This window comes from Mytilus galloprovincialis, chromosome 2, assembly GCF_965363235.1.
Source record: "Mytilus galloprovincialis chromosome 2, xbMytGall1.hap1.1, whole genome shotgun sequence".
NCBI classification, from domain to species: domain Eukaryota; kingdom Metazoa; phylum Mollusca; class Bivalvia; order Mytilida; family Mytilidae; genus Mytilus; species Mytilus galloprovincialis.
Window position 1 is genome coordinate 94,760,187 of NC_134839.1, and position 24,481 is coordinate 94,784,667.

Sequence of the window (24,481 nt, forward strand, 5' to 3'; positions counted from 1 at the left end):
ATTAAATGAAAAATGAAGTACCAGATTAAAGGAGAGATAGCGCAGAACAATTTCAAAACTAAGAGTTGCTAAACTCGCCGTCATAAGTTTCTAAATGATTGAATATTTATAGAAAATTTGTGTTCTAACACCAGTATAAAATTAGGGAACAACTTGAGAGATGTTTATTTTATCAGAGACAGGATTAAAAAAATTGACAGAAGCGCTTCTCAGGTTTTTAAATTTTGGTGATTCAAAAGTTTCAGTTAAAAAATAAATCAATTTGGAATACTTGGAATTCAAAAAAATCATTTAAATGAATATAGATCCAGCAATTCATAAATTGTAGAAAATGATATTAGAAATTTGGGGCACTGTCTTGGAAAGTGTTAATTTGAAAAATAGGAAATTATAAAAGAAAAAAAAAGCTTCTTGAAATATTTAATATTTTCTTATACATGTAGGATTAGATCACAAAAAGATTGTAAATATATATATGTATACATATAATATTGTATTTATCTATCTAAGAAAATATAAATATAGCAACTATATTGCAAGAAACCTTTGTTCATTTCAAATGTAAAGTTACATGATATTACTTATAAACTCTTGCTGACCCCTTGGTTCCAGTGGTGAATATTCAGACTTAAAGTCAATTAAAAGTTAAATGACATTCAATTTTTTTTTAAGTCTCAAATAACTTTGTTAAATTTGTTCATGATTTAATTCCAACAAAATTAAAATATGATTTAACTTTAATTGACATATGTGTAACCCTGGCAAGTTTGATAATGTGAAGCTAGATTTATCTATATCTGATGTCACATATTGCGGAACTTGAGAGTCAATTATTTGTGCAGCAATAATATTGATATGATTACTGAAGTCCACCACTTTCTATATTGCACTAGATGATTAACCGTTTACATTAGTAGATGTCTTCTTTACTCTATCCCGAAGGTGCTTGTTTCTTCTACTGCAGTCACCAGTTTTTCATATAACATATCAAATGAAGTGTATGGGGGAAGATCCACTCTATTGAAGCAAGTATGAGCTCTGTATAAATAAAAAAATAAAGAAATTTAAAATCACAGTTAAAAAAGTTCATCTTTCAAATGGAGGCATATTTTGTTGAAGATCTGTAAAATGGTTTAAAATTCTTCAGCAGAAGCCTTTAAATAAGGGAAGCAGTTTTACAATTATTTAAGCATTATCAGTTTCTTATAATGACTACTGCCCTAAATAAAGAGGTGTATCAATAAAAAAAGAAAACAAATGTAATAAACAGAATTAAAGTGTCACTTCATAGCTGTGATGAAAGATCTACTACCTTTTTTGTCTTAGAAAGTACTCATTTATTTTCCAGAAGAAAACCCATTTCTAATATAAATCATGGTATTAAATTCTGTGTTTCTTCATATGTGAATTATTTAATGTTATAACTACTATTGACAGGTACCAATTCTGCATTGCTTACAAAATGTTGCTGTTAAAATTATTATATTTTATACATTTTAAATTGATATTTTTTTTGTTTGTATTTTGTTGCCTTGTTATCTTACTGAACATTAATCTTGTACAAATGATTTGCCTTTAAGTAACAGTACACCTGACATAACAGTTTTGATATAACTAACAGTTATGGTATATCTAGTGGTGATACCTTACCTTGGAAGACTAGTGGTACGACCCCATTTCTCTATGCAAAACTTTCTAGGGCCATTACTACCTCTTAAAGCAGAAAATCCCTCATATGGTATGCTAGATGTACCAGTAACAAACTGTAAAATAATATAAATAATATTGATTATCTAAAAATTTCTACCATTCTGTAAAATATTCTATAAAAATATTTGTATTAGTTTAAACAATATTTATTCAGATAAATCAACATTAAACGATAATATACATTGAAATAATATTAAGGATTCAGAAACAAGCAATTTGCTTTTACAAATCTGTCTCCTTATATTTGTATTGTGTGAAGTTGAGAATACTTTCAGTAATACATTTTTATTAAAAAAGGATGTGTGAATTCATGTGATGTAAAAAAGAAAATTGATCAACATGCATGCAGTAAGTACCATGCAGATATTTATAGTTGTGTTGTAAAGGTACAGTCTCATAGATAGTAACTCAATATTTCATATCAATATGTTATGACATATGAAACCTCTTGTCTTTTGGAGTAAGTATTATCACTGCAGCAGAACAGAGTCAAAATATAAAAAGGCATAATACTTATCAAACCTTGTCAAATCATCTAATTCATTACTCCATCTATGTTGAATAGTCCTTAATATTTAAAAAAAATAAATTCAAATGATCTTTAAAACCTGAATGAGAAAATCTGCCAATATAAAACTCAATGTTTTCTGATTTTTTTGTACTCAATAATGTTCAGCTGATAGTTTGCTTTCACAATGATGGGTGTTTTTTTTTCTGGCATTTGATACTTCATTCTACTTCTACTAAGTTAATCTAAATGTCCTTGATTTAATGTCAACCCAATCCAATTAATACAGACCTGTAGTAGACGAAGTCTGCGTTCATTGTCAAACTTTTCTATAGCCTGCCAGAACCACTGTATAACTGGATGTTGGTCATGGTAGCCTAAAAAATGGAAATGTTTTATTTCTATTTATTATTCTAAATAATTTTTTACTGCTGTAACCGAAAAAGAAACATTACTATATGAATGAGTTGTAAATAAGCATCTACAACATTGTACTGCCATTTCACACATGTATGGAATTCTTAGACTGAGAATATTAAAAACCTTTTTTCATTAGGTAAATGTATGAGGCAGAATAATTCATCCTGGCCTGAGGACATACTAATTAATCCTTGAAAGATAACAAAATATTTTATAGAGAAATGTATTTAAAAATTTGAATGTTAAAAAATATTCAATGAATGATAAAAGCACACAGTAATTCACTAATTCAGTAAAATCTGAGGAACTTAATTTTTTTCTATGTGTTCTTACTTCATTTTGATGCACCTTTGTTGACATTATATTACCACCCCTCATTGGTTAGTATGATGTCAAATGAGTGAATATGTATGATGTGTTTCACATTCGAAAAGAATGTTTTTGTTTATCCAGCTAACCATGGTTTTTCATTTCAAAAATCAATATAATAATACCTCTGCTCATTTGTTTTACATTATACACAAATGTTAATCAAAATATTGCTGTTCTGGCAAAATAAAAAAAACAAGAATGTGTCCTCAGTACACGAATGCCCCACTCGCACTATCATTTTCCATGTTCAGTGGACCGTGAAATTGGGGTAAAAACTCTAATTTGGCATTAAAATTAGAAAGATCATATCATAGGGAACATGTGTACTAAGTTTGAAGTCGATTGGACTTCAACTTCATCAAAAACTACCTTGACCAAAAACTTTAACCTGAAGCGGGACAGACGGACGAACGGACGAACGAACGGACGGACGAACGGACGCACAGACCAGAAAACATAATGCCCCTCTACTATCGTAGGTGGGGCATAAAAACAAACAAAACTATAACACTGCCTACCATTATGCAGCATGAATATGGGAGTAAATATAATTTACTATAGTATTAATGTATGGACTTTTTCATATTGGCCCTGTAACATGCCCGAGGTGTTAATAATGGCCAAGGATGGTTGTAATGGCCCTGAGGCAACGCCGAGGGCCATTACAACTGTCCGAGGCCATTATTAATATCAAGGGCATGTTACAGGGCCAATATGAAAAAGTCCATATATTGATACTTTTATTAACCAACTATAAAGGCATATCTTCATTCAAGAACAGTCTTCGAGTCTCGGATCCAAAATATTATACAGCTATTTACAAACTACAACAGGACCAATACAGAAAAGCCCGTTTCATAACATTTTTATTAAATTGTTTTAATTCTTCGATTAAACAAAGAGTAGGAAACTTACCGTGAAGAAGATACAGGAAATGTTTTTCATAGCTGAACTTCTACTTGTCTTTTCGCATTCAATTTCGCATGGAATTTTGGTCAACATTGTGACTGTCAGATGTAATTTCTGATTTCTCATCCAAGTACTTAATTTTATGCTATTAAAATTCATTTCATCTAGCAAATAAAAAGTAGCTGGGAAGAATAAATCAGACAGTTTAACTATTCTTTAGTCTGCAATCTGAGGATTGAACAACGGAAATGAAACAGTGATAATAATTGAAAGTCGTACTCGAAAAAGGCTGTGAAATATTTCCGTTTCAAGTCGTTACAAAACAATGTGAATGAACATCATTTAAACTTGTTTTTATGATATTAAGTTTTAAAAAAAATAAAAAAAATGTCACACTTATTTAAAGAAATAAACGACATTTTGATTTAATCGATGTCCCGTTTCATCTGTTCATAATGCATGACTGTGATTTCGTAATGCACGGGTGTGATTTCGTAATGCATGACTGATATTTCGTAATGCATGACTGAGATTTCGTAATGACTGGCTGTAGCAATTTTTCCGTTCATAATGACCAGATGTTGAAATTTTCCTTTTATAAAGCATGGGCATTTCTATACATATTGTAGTAAGTTGGTTAATAAAAGTTACTTCTTACACTCTTCTGGTTAGAAAACAAGGCAATAACTTTCAATTCATTGTAGTAAAAGTGATATAATATTCTTCTTGAGAATGAGCATTCCATCAATGTTCTTCATACGTTAACTCAACAGTAAATAATTGATGGAAATTAAAATCTTAATGAATCATTGAAATCTGACCAGGGAAGGGACCTGTTATGCTGTGAGTTACTTAGATTTAAGAATGCAAATGAGGCAACATGACAAATATCAATGGTATAATATGTGTTGTCACCAGTATTCTATGACCACTGTTTATGTCATAATATATTTTCTCCAACTACCACTTCCTAACATCTACTGTGAAAGTACTGTATCAATTTTCGTGGTTTGAGCAATATTAACATGTACGTGGGTTTTTAAATTGGTGGATTTTAGTTTTCTATTAAAAAAAAACAAGTGAAACTGCGAGCTACTGCTCACTGATGATACCCCCGCCGCAAGTGGATAATATTAATAGTGTAAAAATATGCAAGTGTTCGGTAAACAGGAAGTTGTCGAGTGATGAATCTGAAAACGCATCACACGGTATAGCTGACTTATATAAATCCTGAAACCAAATTTCAGAAATCCTTGTATTGTAGTTCCTGAGAAAAATGTGACGAAAATTTTCAACTTGGCTATCATGTGTAAAATCATACAAGTGTTCGGTAAACAGGAAGTTGTCGAGTGATGAATCTGAAAACGCATCACACGGTATAGCTGACTTATATAAATCCTGAAACCAAATTTCAGAAATCCTTGTATTGTAGTTCCTGAGAAAAATGTGACGAAAATTTTCAACTTGGCTATCATGTGTAAAATCATACAAGTGTTCGGTAAACAGGAAGTTGTCGAGTGATGAATCTGAAAACGCATCACACGGTATAGCTGACTTATATAAATCCTGAAACCAAATTTCAGAAATCCTTGTATTGTAGTTCCTGAGAAAAATGTGACGAAAATTTTCAACTTGGCTATCATGTGTAAAATCAGACAAGTGTTCGGTAAACAGGAAGTTGTCAAGTGATGAATCTGAAAACGCATCACACGGTATGGCTGACATATATAAATGTTGATACCAAATTATAGAAAAGGTGGATGTGCAGTTCCTGAGAAAAATGTGACGAAAGTTTCATGGGACGGACTGACTGACGGACGGACTGACGGACTGACGAACTGACGGACTGATGGACGGACTGACGGACTGACGGACGGACGGACAGACAGAGGTAAAACAGTATACCCCCCCTTTTTTAAAGCGGGGGTATAATAATTGAAAAATTTAAGCCTTTAGAAACGAAGGTTACAAAAAGTCTTTATTGAAGGAAATTGCAAAGTAAACATTGACCCGTGTAAATCGTAGTGAAAACACTAATTAACCCATGATAAAGTGATCAACAGATTACAGACCATCAAAGGTGTTAAGTAGGCCATAAACAAGTCACCTTAAGAAAACAGTAACATAAACAAATGCTTTAAACGTATCTTGAATTGTCAAATAAGGTTTATCAAAATCAAGCCCAGCATGAAATTATTTTTTCCCATATGTACGAGAACTATGAAGATATAAAATGAACACTTTATCACACTAGCATATCAATACTGGAAATCTGACTTTCATCAATCAAAAATATTTTTTTACAAGAATAAAAAGATCAAAAGTTGTACAGTTTAGGTTATTAAATATTAAATGGGTATAATCCTGCATGCAGTTGTAGTTCTGTGACTGCTATTAACATGATTAAAGTATTCTCAGATTTGGCTTTATTCAATATATTCTCTAAATCATATCAGTAGTCAAACCTACCGATGGGGATCTTTCCATGTCTTGATTTGGACAATGATTGTTTTATTTCGTTGGACACTTAAATTCGTGGATAAAGTCATCCAGGAAAACCATGAAAATTGGTACCCCATGAATAAAAGTACTCTCACAGTACCATAAAAGATATATATTGAGTCACCTGTTGTCAGTTTTTACAATACATATACCTACCAGATCTATATTCTGTGTTTCTCCGCCAGTCTTTTACATCGATTTCTACTGTTCCCGCTATAACCAGTTCTAGTTCTCTAGCATCATACATAGCTACCATACGACTGTCTAAAACCTAATAAAAGTGGTTAAAAAACTAGACTTATGAAAGACTTTGTCATTATAACTAGTTCTTGAGATTGCTTACATAATCCAAGGGCCATATTTAAAAGTGGGTTTGAAGTACTAATTAACAGAGGTGAAAAGTTAAAAAAAATATTCTATTTATTTAATAAAAACAAATGGGGAATGTCCATGGGACACAGATGATGACCCCTCTTGCATATCATATAAGTTATAAAGGGACATAACTGAAGAATGATAAAAGTGATGCAACCCAAATTTGTACTTGATTTAAGTTTCGTGTTACATATCATTTAGTATAAGTTTCATAACATTTGGTTGGAGGCAAACTTAAGTTAGAGAACGGAAAAGAAAAATTCAGCATTTTTTCCATTTGTAAAGGGTCTAAACTCTATAACAGTAAAAATGAAGCCACCAAAATTCAAACTTGTGATCCATGTTTTGTGGTAATTATCATTGAGTATAAGTTTCATTACATTTGGGAGAATAGAAACAAACAAAATTAGCAATTTCATTTGAATATGGATTTAACTTTGGAACTGTTAAAGTGACACCAACAAAATTCAAACTTGATCTGTATTTTGTGTATATTGATAAAGCTACATGTCAGTTGTTATCACTTAACTAGCTATCGCAATAAACAAGTGTAGGAGATCTTTTTGGTAAAGTATTTCCTACTTTGCATGATAATTAATTTATTTCAAATTGGTAGGTATAAATAACAGTTATGGTAAAATCTGTAAATAACCCTTTAACTATTGAATGTTTTATTGAAGTGTTTTCTACAGAGGATAGATACTGACCTCATTAAATCCTCTAACTACACTTTCTGTCTGTTCTGTAACTCCTCTTTCTAACCTCCATTTTACCATCTTTTCTATGTATTCTTTTTTATTTCTCTCTGTTACAGCCAATGTTTTTCCATTTGGTTTTAATTCCCTTTCTGTAACCTGTTATATAAAAATTAAGGTTAAACATATGGTGTGTTAAGTGGTAAATAGAAATCATACAAGCTATAACTATACAAATTAAAGAAGAGATAAATATAGGAAGTGATCATAATTCATATTTCATCAAAAACAAATCAAATTTTCCTGTTTTATTGGACAATTGTAACTAACAGCAAGTGTATTACAAAATATTTATGTATCAAAGGTTAATGGAAATTGTCAAAACAAGTACACAAGTACAGGTTTTTATCTTGTATAATGCAATTTTCAAGGTTTATTGAACAAAATGTTTAAAGAAAGTGTTTTCTTTTCATGTGATAAATGATATACCTGTCCAAAAACTTCTTCATTAACAGAAAATGTCAGATCCATATCCAGCTCAGTAATATCATTCTCTTTAATCCATAGTAAACTCTGGTGAAATTCTGCATCTAAAGTTTCAACGTCACCCAGTGACCATTGTCTGAAAAATATCAGATTTTTCTTAACACTAATATCATAAAGATACATTGTAACATTTCTGTACTAGATCCCCATCTTTTTACATTTGACTTTCTATCAAAAGGGAGGAAAAAAATATTACCATGACACACCCTATTTTTAAATGATAAAAATAATCATTACTGTCACATTTGAATGGCATCAAAACAGCCTTTAAATTGTGTTTTTCAGGTAATAGAAGGATTTCATACCTCTGTATCTTCACATTACTACATACATGTTAAACTAAAAAAAAAATTTTGTGGGGGGGGGGGGGGGGGGGGATTTCATAAACATTTTACTTTATCTACTAAAAACTGAAATATCATGAACATCTTTCTTTACTTTCTTTGTTATTTTCTGCAAAATTAATTGTTTCAATGTTATGATATCAGCTGTTTAATTGGTCAAAAGGTCCTTTACTGTCCTTCATCTTTTTGTTACCTCTAGTGTTTGAGTGTATGTTTTTATCATCAGTTTTTACTTGAATATGCTATGTTTTTTGGCTCAAACAGAAAGAAAAATGTGTAATGCATCTTCTTATTGCACATTTGAAAGAGCTTAAAATTTAATTTACTTTTCAAAATGAAAACTATACCTTATATTAAAGAAACTCATTAAATGGTGTTATTTTCAAAACTGATATTAGCCTAGGGATGGGGAGGCAACCTCTAAATATATGAAGCCCGATATCTTATACTTATATTGTGTATATTCTAAACTTACATTCTCAATAAAGCTTTATAAAAAGGTCTGGTAAAGAAAGCATCCAGTAAATATTGGTGAACCACAGCCAGTCCAAGTACTCTCCCAGCAAATCGAAACCTAAACAGGAAAAATAAGAATATCTCAGCTTTTCTATCAAACTTTGGAGATGCAAACAAATGATTCTTAAAATTGAACTTTGTTTACAACAGCTGAGAGGAGGAAAGGACTGCTTTCAAAGCAGTTTAGAGGACCCATTTATAGTGTAAATAATTAAAAGAACTTTTTATACAAAGAAAATTATTCATTGAACAATGTAATGTACACAGAACTGCTATTATATTTACTTTATGTGTATATGTTATTCAATTGCAACAATTAAGCAAAATTCTGTTATAAATTTCACTGTATCTTACCATTCACGATGGTTTTCTACAATAGTAGACATAGGACTGACTTGTACGGTTTAGGTATCATTAGCTGAGTAAGTATCTTACCATTCATGATGATTTTCTACAACAGTAGACATAGTACAGACTTGTACAGTGTAGGTATAATTAGCTGAGTAAGTATCTTACCATTCATGATGGTTTTCTACAACAGTAGACATAGTGCTGACTTGTACAGTGTAGGTATCATTAGCTGGGTAAGTATCTTACCATTCATGATGATTTTCTACAACAGTAGACATAGTACAGACTTGAACAGTGTAGGTATCATTAGCTGGGTAAGTATCTTACCATTCATGATGATTTTCTACAATAGTAGACATAGGACTGACTTGTACGGTGTAGGTATCATTAGCTGAGTAAGTATCTTCCCATTCATGATGGTTTTCTACAATAGTAGACATAGGACTGACTTGTACGGTGTAGGTATCATTATCTGAGTAAGTATCTTACCATTCATGATGGTTTTCTAGAATAGTAGACATACGACTGACTTGTACGGTTTAGGTATCATTAGCTGAGTAAGTATCTTACCATTCATGATGGTTTTCTACAATAGTAGACATAGGACTGACTTGTACAGTGTAGGTATCATTAGCTGAGTAAATATCTTACCATTCATGATGGTTTTCTACAATAGTAGACATAGGACTGACTTGTACAGTGTAGGTATCATTAACTGAGTAAGTATCTTACCATTCATGATGGTTTTCTACAATAGTAGACATAGGACTGACTTGTACAGTGTAGGTATCATTAACTGAGTAAGTATCTTACCATTCATGATGGTTTTCTACAATAGTAGACATAGGACTGACTTGTACAGTGTAGGTATCATTAACTGAGTAAGTATCTTACCATTCATGATGGTTTTCTACAATAGTAGACATAGGACTGACTTGTACAGTGTAGGTATCATTAGCTGAGTATTCAAACAGGCCATAATAGGGATTAAATAATTCTCGAGATAACAGGAAGAAAAATTCTCTAGCAGGACCACCATAATCCAACCTGAAAACATAAAACGATTCACTTTATGAGTAATAAAAATCAACAAAATGTGAACAGAATAGGATGTAGAATAAATATACCCTTTTTCGGAAGTAGCTCTTACATTTATATATGTGTTTCAAGGTTTTGGAAGACTGTTCTATTGTGTGTATTGTTGTGCATTTATTTTCTACATTGGTATAGGTATAGGGGGAAGGTTGAGATCTCATAAACATGTTTAACCCTGCCGCATTTTTGCGCCTGTCCCAAGTCAGGAGCCTCTGGCCTTTGTTAGTCTTGTTATTATTATTTTTAATTTTAGTTTCTTGTGTACAATTTGGAGTTGAGTATGGTGTTCATTATCACTGAACTAGTATATATATTTGTTTAGGGGCCAGCTGAAGGACGCCTCTGGGTGCGGGAATTTCTCGCTACATTGAAGTGATTGTTGGTGACCTTCTGCTGTTGTCTGTTCTATGGTCAGGTTGTTGTCTCTTTCACACATTCCCCATTTCCATTCTCAATTTTATCTATATATGAATGAAGTCTAAAAGGAATTCCAATAAATTTACACAAGGTATAGCGGATCAAACTTTAGTCAGGTCATGCTGGTATTTCTACTTAAATCAAGTACTCTGTTAAAACAACACATATTTAGGAATCATGTTATCTATCTTTCAAACTTTTGCCCCATCAAAATTGATCTGTTTTATCCCAAAGATGTTAGTGTCACAATTAATCATATAAGACAAACATTTTTTGTTTAGAATTATCATTATATCATAAATTGCTTACCCTTCTTCTCCAACAAAAGTAATGTAAAGTTTACTTTTCATCAGATCTTTCTTTGGTGTGGACATTATTTTATTAAAAGCATCCTCTAAAACATGATCTCTTCTCACCATTAATCTAAAACACAAAATCCACAAGATGTATGTAAATTCAGAATTGATAAGGTTGTTGGATAAATATTCATATGTTACAAAATTGCTTTGTATGTGAAAGTAATTTGTTTGTGTTGATGAATGATATTGTTATTTTTTTTTTCAATAGGGACATAATGATAGTCATTCACTTCTTGTATAAATGAGGAAATTCAATAATCTATACATTAGAAAGTAACTCCAATGATTGTTCGACAAGTAATATCTACAAAATGTTACTTTATTTTCTCTGGCACAAAATACTTACTTTAATTTGGATGGGCCTTGTCCATAGCCTTTGGTTTCTAATTGTTTGTAGAATTTGCGTAACTTTGCTTGAAAATCTCTCTTCTGTGGAGCATGTACTCGAACTCTTTGAATATCTAAAAGAACAAATATATACATATATAGGTTTGCAGACGTAGTAATTTTACTATTCTTGTGTATCAGTTTAAAACAAAAGTCTTATAATTTTTTAACATAAGTAAATGACATCACTATGTGAGTTCAAGCTGCTGGTTGAAAATCTGGAAAATGTGGTTTTTTTTTATCATATTTATATGCTATTTCTAATCTTAAATGTAGCAATATAATGATTACTTTTCCCTTTTTGAGGAAACTTGGACACACAACTGTACGTAGTCTTGCCTCATACAGTTAACTGATAAACAAGAATGTGTCCACTACAAAGACTTTTAAAACTTATGGTCAGGAACTTGTTAGTTTAATCTTAAACAAACAGTCTGGCTTCTTACAAATGTTTCAACTATTTTGTACTAAAGTCATTTTTCATTAGTGAAATTACTTATAGGAAATAACTATCAAATAATAGAAATCTGGATTGTCGTAATTTTCATTAATTTGAATGACATATCCAGCCTGAAAAACTGAAATAAATTTCCAGGATTTTTTCAGTTTTCAAACTGCTTTAATGTGAAGCAATTAATAAAAAACTTACTTGGGGATCCTTGACTGGCTTCCACTGGAGAATCAGGTCGTGGAGGTTGTAACAGTTGGGAGGGTATGTAGGACATAATATCATTCTCAAAAACACTAAAATATAAACAAATTAATTGTCAGTGGGGATTTCAATGGTTCAAAATATAAACAAACATCTGCAAATATCATTGACTTAATGTTGAATACAAACTCAATAAATTGATGAGATGCATTACTTTTTTTGTCGTGTGAAATATTCTTTAGCCTCGAGCTGATAATTTTGAAATTTAAAATAACTACCCATACATGATTCTGATATAAATTCTGTTCAATACTATTCAATACCACTAGTTTCATTTTCTTGTTATTTGTTTGTCGTGATTTGTATATACCACATGAACTGTATATCAACTAATATAAAAATGCAAAAACAAATAAGTACAGACATCAACAAACTACAAATTTGTAGCTTGCTGAACTGTAATCATGTAAAAGTTTCTACATGTATATTGACTATTTCACATTATTTTGAAGTATTACAATACCTTAACAATAAGATAAGATCCAAGTCATTGCACATTCTCTCCAGTGCTTCAGTACCACCAGACTGGATTTTATTCACTTTGTCTCTTAATTTAGAAGTTGATGCATAGGTTGGGTATTTTTCTTTTAAAATGTCACTTGCATTTGGCTGCCTCAGAAAAGATACTACTTTTTCATTGTAAGCTGAAAAAAATATGTAAAATAAATCTTACATACTGATGTTAATTACACATCTGTACTATCAAAAATGTAAACTTCTTTTCTCAATAATGAAAACAGCTATGGTTTTAAGGAAACCTTGTACTTATCCTAAGCTTTTTATTTAAAATTTTACATTAGAACAAAAATAGCAGCTTCGCTCTATTTTTTCCCTTCCGTATCAATACATAATATTTGATCAATTTACCTAACTATATTATCTATCTATTGTGAACATACAAGTATATAGCTCTAAAACAGATATTCATATACGTTTGCCTAAAATAAAATATCAACTTACTTGTAGGAACATCTGGTTCTTGTACAGGAGGTCGGGCTTGTGAAGATCCCTATAATAAAAAAAAAGTTCAAAATTATACTTAATAAAAATTTCACCAAATCATGAAAGGGGAGATTTCACTGATTAAAACATCTTATATTCAGTAAAAATATATGTGAAATAATAATATGTTGTAAATAAGTTTCCATGGGGAGATAACCTAAAACATTATTCTATTGAATAAAGACTTTTTCAAAGAAGAATTGATTATCTCCCCATGGAAACTTCCTAAAAATGTATTGTAATTTCACACTTATTTTACTGAATATGTAATGTTTTAATACAAATGATGTCAGATTTTTATGAATATAGAAGACTTTTTGAAAGAAAAACTATACGACAGCTTAGTTTCAAAATGACTACCTATCACCTATACTCTGACATTGACTATAACATTTCTATACAAACTGGGACTGAATTTTCACTACAACATTTAAGTGGACTAAAATTTTATAGGATTGTAAGTATGTTTTATATTATCACCTTGCACTTTCACATTTTGACTGAACAGTTAGTACAAATTTCTTACCAGTTGAACAGTTTGGTTTTATAAAACAAATTGCAATTTGTTCAGAATTTTGATTAAGTTGCAATAGTTGGAGGGCAACACTAACAGTCAAGTGACAGTTATTATTCATTAATTTGATAATTTGTAAGGTCAGACAAAAAAATTCAGTTACTGTAAATTCAGAAATTATTATGTGCATTTTATATTGCAACTGTGTCAATTTAGACTAAAGCAAGTTTAAATTATTGCGATTATAACCCATGTCACATTTGTCGCAATAATAAAAACATCGGAATATTTTCTGATTGGACAGTACTGTTAGATGAGGTTCAACCAAAAATTACTCCACAAAAGACTTTGATTGTATTTAACACACTAGTGGACCAGGAACTGGTGATTCTTACAGAGCATCAGAATTCATCTTGTTTTTCATAGGTTGATGAAGCACTATTTCTTATGAGTAATGTCTTATAGCTTGTTGTGTCTGTTCTTGTCATGCTACTATTTTGTCTTTCTTCATCTTGCAGTGTTTTATTGCATCTTTAGTATCTTTTAAAATTTATTCTTTTAAGTGGACAACTTTTAAAGACTTATAACTTTAAGAGGAATCATTCAAGAATTGTGAATAAATATACATGTAGGTAACTGTAAAACTTACTGAACTATGATTTCTTGGTGAATCATCAATAACCCTTACTCCCCGATTTCTGCCGGTAAAAAGATTTGAATGTAGGAAATCTGTATTTATAGGAGGGACATCTGTAGGTAATCTGGGATCTAGGAATGTTGTTAATCTTTTATTGTGATCTATGAAAAACATCTGAAAAAAAAAAAATAATATCAAGAGCTATTACCATGGTGTTTTACTTATAATATCAATGTAAATTATATTTGTCTATTTCATTTGTGCATAAGTACTTTAGACAGAACTACTAAAAGATGACATGTTATTGTAAAGAAAGATGAGATGAAAGTATGTTAAGTCAAATGAACCACACACATAATCATTTTAACCAGTTCCAACTTCTAACCAATTGAATAAAAGATTATCTCCCTTTTTTAAATCTAAACTTATCATGTAATTATGTCACTTGAAATCAGTAAGTAATACTGCATTGAAAGGGACGATAGAGTTTACTATTGACATTTATAAATCTTTTTTAATTCTTTTGAAACAACTTTGTATACTAAAGCTTAAATATCATTTAGTCTAAAAATGATAAGTTTCCAAAGTTAAGGAAGTCATAAAGGCATGATGTCATGTTGCCACAAGTGTTTCTTCTCACAAGATCTGTTTCAGCACTTCCTTGACTTATTTAGATCAAACTTCAGAAATTTTACATATGAAGTAAAAGTATATATCTTATGATATTGACAGTTACTGGTTCTACACCAGTATTGTAAATTAACTACACCAAACAGTGAAATGAATTTTAAAAAAAAATGTTCAATATTTCTGTATTCTAGACTTCTATGTGAGGAAGTAGTATACATCACATCAATAAGTGGTGAAGAGTAAGTTCTAGTTTTGACAATTCACTTTTTTACTTCCTGTTTCAATGATGACTACTACCATGACTACAGTCAATACAATTTACCTTGCCTCCTCTGTCAAACTTCATTTCCCAATTAGGAGGCATTTCTTTACTGCTATCAGAAAATAGGTTAATAAAAGCTACCAAATCACGATTATGTTGATACCTGTAAAAATAAGACATGCTTGATACAAAATATAATAGATTGGTTTGTATTGCTATTCCTTTGATACAAAATATAATAGATTGGTTTGTATTGCTATTCCTTTGATACAAAATATAATAGATTGGTTTGTATTGCTATTCCTTTGATACAAAATATAATAGATTGGTTTGTATTGCTATTCCTTTGATACAAAATATAATAGATTGGTTTGTATTGCTATTCCTTTGATACAAATATAATAGATTGGTTTGTATTGCTATTCCTTTGATACAAAATATAATAGATTGGTTTGTATTGCTATTCCTTTGATACAAAATATAATAGATTGGTTTGTATTGCTATTCCTTTGATACAAATATAATAGATCGGTTTGTATTGCTATTCCTTTGATACAAAATATAATAGATTGGTTTGTATTGCTATTCCTTTAGTGTTTTGTATACTTGTCTATATTGTTTATTGTCTGTGCTAATAAGTGTCTCGTCAATTCTTTGTTCTAAAAAAGTCCATACCAACACTTCACACAATCCAGATTAGCATATCTATCATCATAAAACCATCTAATCATGATTCAGGCTGAGTGTGCAGTTGCTATAATTATCAGCCGTAAACTTATCATTCTTTATATTTTTGTTAAAGACCCATATTAGCAATATTGAGTCATATAGCATTCATCATTAAAATTTTTGTCTCAAATTTCTTGTCATGAAAATTGGCAATAAGCATTGTAAAATATCTTCAAGGTTCAAGAAATAATAAAATAACATATTTACAGTAATGAACCTACCTGTAGAAATTTTTGGAGTCTCTACGAGTTTTGTGTATCATGTGCTTCAAAGTGCCATTTCTATTGTATTCAGCCATTGCCCTCTGTAATGTTGTAAAAAGTTAACATGTATTTAGTTTAAACATATTTATTTATAGTGGATTAAGAAACAAGTTTTGCAACTTATATTAATCCCTTTCCACTTTGCGGGTGAGAATGCTGCCTTGTAGCGGCATTAGCCTGCTCTTTTTAGAAACCACAAGGGTATCTTTAACGTGCAAGAGGTATGGCTCTCTCTTTACATGGGTCAGCAATTTATTGTCCCCTTCCGACGGACTATCATCGTTTCCTCCAGACCATACTCGCAAATGGTGTCAAGTGAGAGCCGAAATTAAGTCCCTGAAATTTTCATCCCAGAACGGGAATCAAACCAGGAATCTTTGTGCAAGTAGTCCGATGCACTAACCACTACACCATGGCTCTTTATTTACATGTATTTACTACTCTTAGGTATAACAATATTTCAAAAAATGAAGGTCCTACAATCGAGAACAACAACAATGTGCATACAACTAGTGTCTTAAGAAAGTATACATTGTCAATATCAAATTTAGTTTTTAAATTCTACTTTCATATAACATAGTTGGTTGAATAAAATACTTTGGTAAATACAATGCAACAAACAACACACTTCAATGAAACTGAGATAAATACCACATAAAACCAAATCTCCTAATCAATTTCTCAATTTTTTTTTAAAAGTAAAAATATGCAAGTTCAAAATTTTTGATGAATTCCTATATTTGATGTTTTCTGGCATTACAAAGAATATGTTAAGACAATCATCTGCCCCAAACACTTACATCATTTTGCTGTAAAAGAGGAAAGAAATCTGTCCTGAGTAAAAACTTGATCGCTGGTGGCCGTGCATCATCTGGTTCCGGCACTACAGGTGTTGGGATTGGGGGAACAGGCATGGTGGGTGGAGGAGGTACTCTAGCCTGGGCTGACGTCTGGGGACTCCCATCACTACCACCAGATGATGTGTTCTCAGCACTTGGTGGTTCAGGTTCAGGTCGTTGATTGATTGTCCTTCTTATACTCTGATATCTGTATAACATCAAGTTCAAAAGAAATTAATCAAAGATAACAAACAACATTAAAAGACTCAATCTACTAAAAAAAACATACTTAAAGGCCCTATTTCATACAAAGAAAAAATTCTATTTATTTCTTTATTAGGTACAGTGTTCTCCCCAGGATTTTTTGATAGCGCTGTGGTAAGTGCGCGATGTTGGATTCATTCACCATTTTTACATGTTTCATTTGTATATAACTACCATGTTGTTTATATTATATTAAATATACAAAGACCTGCATTTTGTATACATATGCTTTCACAAAAAATGGAAAAAAGTTTCATTTTAAATGTTATGTTTTTAAAATTAAAATGCCTAGATAATTTATATAATTTGATTACATTACCACCCTTCCAATTCTTTTTTGTTAGAGTAAGTATGCACTTTTAGTTGTTTGACTTATAAACTAGTTATTCATCCTTTACTACCTCATTTATTTACTGAATTTCCAGAAAGTTTTCAATGAAAAAATTGGTATTTTTTTTATCATGTTTATTAACTTTTATAAACATTTCAAACAAATTACAACTTTTCCATTAAATAAGCATAGTATTTAAAAGGAGGAAATGAAATTGCCCTTTCAATAATATTCAAATGTTATCAAAGACTTGCTTTAAAAAGGCTATATTAAACATATATTCCAAGATGAATATGAAAGAAATCCTATATAACATGTATAAATTTGTTTGAGATTTTTTTATATTTTATTAAAGTTGAGTTACCAATCAAATAAATTATGTTTGATAATTGAAACAACTACCAACTTTAGAAGTTGTGTTTGATAATTTTATAAACATTTGAAGACTTGACACCAGATAAGTTTGTCAAGATTTGACAGTACTTCTTTTAGGACTTTCCATCCCAAATTATCTCCCTTACTGGCTAACATAACTTCCGGTATACATTTGTGGCTTATGTAGCATTAAATGCCATTCCTTATCCAAGCCATCCTCTGTTTACATTAAATTTAAAACATTATTTAATTCATATATTTTGATGATTGGTTGACAAATATCGATATTTTCTATATATTAACACAAATTTTCGTTTCGTTTTATTCTCTATATCCATTTGGAAAAGAGCGATGGATGGACAAGTAATCGTAAAATACGGGCTTGTAATTAATCCCATGATAACAGGGATGCTTCCTGAAAGCAAAACAGGTTCAACAGTTCGTTTATAAACAAACAAAAAAAAAAAATAATGAAATAATCGTAGATGGTTCAAAAAATGGTGGAGACCACGTTGTCAGAGAAGGGGTAAAACTTCCCTTCATATCTATAACTTAGAAATGAACTTTTCATCACAAGAGGTCTCTGTTAGCACTGTTCATTCCTTTCATGAAGTTTCTTCATATTTTTAAAGCGAAAAACTCGAGCAAGGAAAGGTTTATTTGGCAGTAAAACAGCCTGGGGAGAACACTGAGGTATGCAATTGAGATAGATCACATGTTAAGAATAGTTGTTTCAGTTGATTGAATACTTTCTGTCTTTTAGGACCATTAAAATTTTAATACTTAAAGAATTGTATAAAAGTCAACTATTTATTCTACAAATGTTCTAATAATGTATTTTTTTGTACATTTGTATGTGTATGTACACACACAATAATATTGCTGTTTGTCAAATAAGGATTTGGTTCAAATATTTTTGACCACATGGAGAATTGTCAGTGGTGGATCCAGAACTTTTCATAAGGGGGGCCTGCTGACTGACCTAAGGGCGCTTCAATCATGCTTCAGTGATTCCCTATATAATCAACCAAACTTTTCCCATGACTGTGTTACTAAGTTTTTTTATTGGTGTCTACATTAAAGTGTTTTACCGTCTGTCAAGTTGTTGTCTTTGTTCTGAGCTGATTGTAGGACGTCTTTGTATTGTGTTCTGCCCACTAGATGGTTTCTGCCATGTAGTTGTTCTGTTGATATGATCTATATAGAATATTCTCCCATGACTATCTACTCTTGCCTCCCAACCTGATATAATACAACAATCATGGTATTAATATAGGCAAGTTTAATCTACTGTTAGGCAGCTGAATATAACTGAACCAAGAACTCCGACATGACCTAGTGTAATCTAAAACTACTCCACTTGGAATATGTAATTAAACAAATTTCTTAACTTTATCTCCCTTATCAATTTCAGAAAGCTCTAATTTGTTGGGGTTTTTTGTTTCTAAGAAAATGTGCCTGAGTGGTGGTATGAACAGATATATCATGTTAAGGAGGGGTATTTGCGAAAAATACCAGTCGAGAGAATGTTAAATTTCACGAGCCGTAAGGCGAGGGACATTCATTCTCAAGACTGGTATTTTTCGCAAATACCCCTCAATAACATGATATATCTGTTTAATTACGCCGAATGTTAATGTATTAAAACGCATTGATGACCGTGACGTTACAAGCGTCCAGTCGGATAGAGTATTTTTTGGCAAATACCACAGCAGAGAGGGTAAAAAAGGCATATCCTTTTAGCAAATACCCTGGCAGCGTTAAAAATAAACGATATTCATTTGATAACAGTAAATTGGTGAAAAATACACTGGCTATTAACCAATCAAAACCCCGGATTCTTACATAAGGTGTAATTATAATGAAAATTTTACATGTAAAAGGTTTCTATCTTTGGTTAGGTTTCAAAATGTAAGAAACAGTTAGAAAAATTTGTAAATCAGGTTGTATGATAAACTTTTATTTTATTTTTGGTTGAACCATTAGTCATCAATGGTATTTATAATAATGATTGTACATCATCTCTTACATGCATAAAATTATTTTCCATTTTTTTTTCTGTGACAAACTTCTCTTTGTATTTCTGAATTGTTTTTTTTTATAAAGGTGTCAAAATCAAATTGCCCAGTATTACCCATCTCTGAGGGTATTTCATAACCTGTGTTATTCCAATTTAGTTTTTTCTGCCTAGGTAAGAATTTACCATTACTGCCAAACCTGTACTATTTTCCTAATTGATAACATTTGAATATGATTACCTGGAGGTAAAGGGTCATCCCCATGTGTGGGGTCTACCTTCTGGAACTTTTTCCTGGCTGGTAATTTAGGAAGAGGTGACTGTGGCTCTGTAATATAATAGTATATTGTTATTTCCATTCATGCATATCTTGCAACTGTTAATAATCATGATAATACACACAGAGTTTCTTATTATGATCACGCTAGAGATGAGTATGAAATCCTTTTTTTTTCCAATATTGTGAATTTGGTTTTTTAGTTTGATTTGTTTTGTTTTGTGTTGTTTTGTTTTTGTCTTCCATGAAACACTTGAAAGCATTGATCAAGTTGATGGATAAGATTTACTATTAGAACCATCTGTTGTCACAGATTTTAAAACATCTGAAATACCACTATGAAATCAAAGCCTTCGTTTTGAATGTAATTTAAACAATTGTCAATATTCATGATCAATAATTGTTTCCAATTGATATAACATGCTGACTATTTACTGGGTAATTCATATATCTTTTAACACATGATCAAACAACAAATTTTTATTTACAGATAGAAAATAAACATGTTTAGACATGATAGATCACAATATTTCTATAAGTCTATCATCACGGTCAACATGGTCAACTCCAGGGATCTCCATGGATGAAAATTGAACGATGGAGGAACTTTCACCATCATAAACCGTATCTACGCCGTACAGTGTAGCGCGATCGAAAGTATTTCTTCCCTCCACATAAGGATAGGTGAACATGCTAATTCATTACTTATTTAAATTATATTTATTTGAATTTTCATTATAAATACTATATAGAAGTATATATATTTTCAATAATTGCCACTTGTAAAATGAATTTCGGAATTACGATACGATATTTCTTTACAGGAAATATTAAAAGTTTCTACTTTTTAACTTTTAAAGTAATTCTATATTATCGTTACAATACAGCAGTACTCAAGTTATTTGCGATGAAATAATAACTACTGTTTTACTCTTATTTTATACTTCTTAAAAAGGGGGATGCTCATTGCGTAAGTCAAAATAAAAGCACGTGTTTGACTTGTTAAACTTTGTTACTGGATTGTTTATTTATTTATCTAATCTGAATTATCATAAGCATTTGCGGAAACTTAGTTAAATAATTCGACAAATGAATCTTCAGATAATATTCTCCTGTCTGGTTTGTTGATCTACCCGTACAAGCTCAGGTACAAGTGATTAGCAATTTTAATCCGGATATCCCTCAGGCGTTAGAACTTTATTGGATTATACTAAAGCCTGGGGGTTATGCAATTACATGCATTTGATTATAATTGCTAAAAAAATGGCATCAGGCTATAAAAACGATTACAGTTTTGAACGATGGCGGAAATCAATTGAATGATGTCGCGGGTCATTTGACGATGGCGCAAGACATTTGAACGATGGCGGGGCGCCATCGTTAAACAGGCCATGGAGATCCCTGCAACTCTACTACTCTTTTGCCATTTAACTTGTCATGCTAGTAAAAGAAATAAAATACAATGTAGGAAATAAAAAATATGCAATGCAAAGACAGCTAATAATAAGATTTCAAGTTGCTGTCCAACAACCAGAAAAATGTTTCTTCATTGTTATGGTCAGTCAGGGGTACTACTTGTATAAGCATGACAAGTAATTTTCATTAACCTAAAAAGTAAATATCAATATACTTATCATTTTTGCTTATATAAGTAAATTTGTAAAGATTCTTGTACAAGTGTATTTATTTATATTTTTTGTACTTGTATAGGCAAACTATTTTATTGGCTTAGTTGTGTCCCTTAGACATTCAGATTTTTATTACCATGATTACTTATACTAGTAAAAAAGTCATATTATCTTTTTTTCTTTAATATCTTAAAACTTCTTTGCTCTAATAGAATTTATAATTGTATGTCCTTTTACAGATGTCTTTACTAACATGACTAATCATTTAAGTGTAGTTTCATGGACAATGAAAATTCATCTGTCTGTTATCTTCACTGCTCAACTTACAAGCCCCAGAAAACATAATGTCCATAAATGGGGCATAAAAATTGTGACCTAACCTGAGAAAAATTGTTCAAAACTAAATTTTAACATGCTGATGTACTCTCTATGTCATGTATTTACAAATGATGTATTAATTTTACCTGGGATTTGTGCTGAAGTTGATGCTTGTGGCTGAGATTGCGGCTGTCGTAACTGCCACACAACTGAATTAGATTGTGTATCTTCTGAGGTACCATTTACTGGGCTTACTGTTGCACTTTGACTATCAGTCTGATCATGCAAAGAAGGAGATACTGAGTCTAACGATGACATCCCAGATACATTTTCCAACGTTTCATTACTAACACTAGAATTCTCACAACCTGAAAAACTACTATCCTGCCCACTATTAGATTCTGCTTTTGATTTGTGTTTTTGTTTTTCTGTCCATTGCTGAAGTTGTTGCACAATATGTTGTCTATTTTGTTGCTTTTCCTCCTCACTAAGCATTCGTGTTCTTGGCACTATCCTGGGAGGAGAAGCGGACACTGATGACCTATCACAAGCTGGCCGAATTGGTGTTGCATGTACTGAATCACTTTGTTTATAAGTCCTATCACTATGTTTATGTTTGTGACGTGTTTTATCTGTGACTGAGTCTGAATATGATGTAATGACTGACACAGGACTTGATCGTGGGCTACATTCTACAGAATGACTGTTTCTTTTACACTGACTGACAGAAACAACAGAATCTATAGAAGGCAAGGAAGATAACTGAGCAAATAAATTTCTACTAGAATCTGACAAATTAATATCACTTGTTGATGACGTGTCATTTTTTGTTGGATCACTATGTGTTTTTCTTGTTTTTTGTTTCACAACTAAATCACAGTTAGAATTATCAATGGTTGAAGCTCTGGCTATTTCTACTTTATGAGTAGATCCACCACCCTTTAGTGAACCATGTTTTGTCCGTATAATATTATGTGGAGATTCATTTTTGACCTTGACTGGACCTCCTACAGCCCCTTCTGATCCACAACTGTCATTTGAACCCAAGAATGCCTCAGTACTATCAAAACTGTCTTTTGTTTCCTCCTCTACTGCAGCCTCAGCCAATGCTGGAAGAGATAACTCATCAGAATTAGAGGTCAAACTAATAGGACTATATGTCCTGGGTGGCAAAGGAGGGGGAGGTAACTCTAATGAATGGCCATCAGATATTCCCACTGGACTCACAGAAGATTTGGGAAAGGTTGGTTTCTCTAGTGTCCTTTCTGGGGTCCTTGGGGGTAAAGGTGGGGCATCACTATTCCTACTCCTAGGGGGAAGCGGTGGAGCTTTGTAAGTTCTTGGGGGTAACGTAGGAGGGGGTCCAGGTACAGTCTCATCAGTTCCCCCTTCTACCCCCATTAATGTTAGCTGTACTTCTACATCACACGAACTAGCTGTGCTCATTATGTCATCACGATCCAACACGGATTCTGATGTTTCTATTCTTTCCGCTGAAGAATTTCCACTTGAACTATCAAATGCATGAATTAATGTCAAGCCATTTAAAGCTTCACTATTTCCTAAAGAAGATCCTATTTCCATTCCTCCTGAATTATCACTATTAGGTGCTGTGCTTATCTCATCACTTCGTAAACTTTGTGAATCTATATGACTATTGTAACCACAAACTATGCTAGGCACAGAAGCAAGATTAGGAGGACTACAGCTTAATATTTCTGCTTCATTTTCTGCTAGTTCTATATCCACATCATCAGGAATTCTCTCATGAGGTAAAGATATGCCAGAATCTTCCTGATCATTATCAATATTTGTGTCACAGTTGCCATTAGTTACAGATTCAGGATCCGTGTTGTGTCGTTGAATTTGAGGTGATTTTTTAAAACTAAAACTTTCTTCTGGAAGAGACACCTGACGTTTGTTTGGAGCTTTTTGTCTAACTGCTGGAAATGTAAAGTGTTCTGAAAAAAAAGAAGAATTGTATTTAATAAATCATGCTAAAACACTAAACAACAATATAATTCTTTCTTAGGTAAACTCAAACAAGAATTTGCCTCCATCAAACATAATGCTAAGCTGTTACTATGACATATTCATGTTGAGTAAACTGAGATGTTTCAAGGTGATGTGACTATAAATTCACAGTAAACTTTAAATTATTGAAAATCTGTCAATTA

General features: G+C 31.7%; 1 protein-coding gene across 4 annotated transcripts in view; it reads right to left on the reverse strand.

Annotated features, from left to right (window-relative positions):
* Positions 1 to 422: 422 nt before the first annotated feature.
* LOC143064948 (E3 ubiquitin-protein ligase HECW2-like) overlaps positions 423 to 24,481 on the reverse strand; it is a 46,146-nt gene continuing 22,087 nt past the window's right edge. For all 4 annotated transcript variants that reach the window (XM_076238183.1, XM_076238184.1, XM_076238185.1 and 1 more), the window contains 20 exons: positions 22,451 to 24,265; positions 20,323 to 20,409; positions 19,156 to 19,306; positions 17,056 to 17,302; positions 16,214 to 16,296; positions 15,324 to 15,426; positions 14,384 to 14,545; positions 13,179 to 13,227; positions 12,682 to 12,862; positions 12,156 to 12,250; positions 11,466 to 11,580; positions 11,070 to 11,183; positions 10,143 to 10,295; positions 8,857 to 8,955; positions 7,981 to 8,113; positions 7,504 to 7,650; positions 6,578 to 6,692; positions 2,510 to 2,595; positions 1,651 to 1,763; positions 423 to 1,038 (listed from right to left, as the gene is read on the reverse strand). In XM_076238183.1, the coding sequence (XP_076094298.1) occupies positions 927 to 1,038; positions 1,651 to 1,763; positions 2,510 to 2,595; positions 6,578 to 6,692; positions 7,504 to 7,650; positions 7,981 to 8,113; positions 8,857 to 8,955; positions 10,143 to 10,295; positions 11,070 to 11,183; positions 11,466 to 11,580; positions 12,156 to 12,250; positions 12,682 to 12,862; positions 13,179 to 13,227; positions 14,384 to 14,545; positions 15,324 to 15,426; positions 16,214 to 16,296; positions 17,056 to 17,302; positions 19,156 to 19,306; positions 20,323 to 20,409; positions 22,451 to 24,265 (4,160 nt within the window). In that variant the 3' untranslated portion in view covers positions 423 to 926. The remainder of the gene's footprint in view (positions 1,039 to 1,650; positions 1,764 to 2,509; positions 2,596 to 6,577; positions 6,693 to 7,503; positions 7,651 to 7,980; positions 8,114 to 8,856; positions 8,956 to 10,142; positions 10,296 to 11,069; positions 11,184 to 11,465; positions 11,581 to 12,155; positions 12,251 to 12,681; positions 12,863 to 13,178; positions 13,228 to 14,383; positions 14,546 to 15,323; positions 15,427 to 16,213; positions 16,297 to 17,055; positions 17,303 to 19,155; positions 19,307 to 20,322; positions 20,410 to 22,450; positions 24,266 to 24,481) is intronic.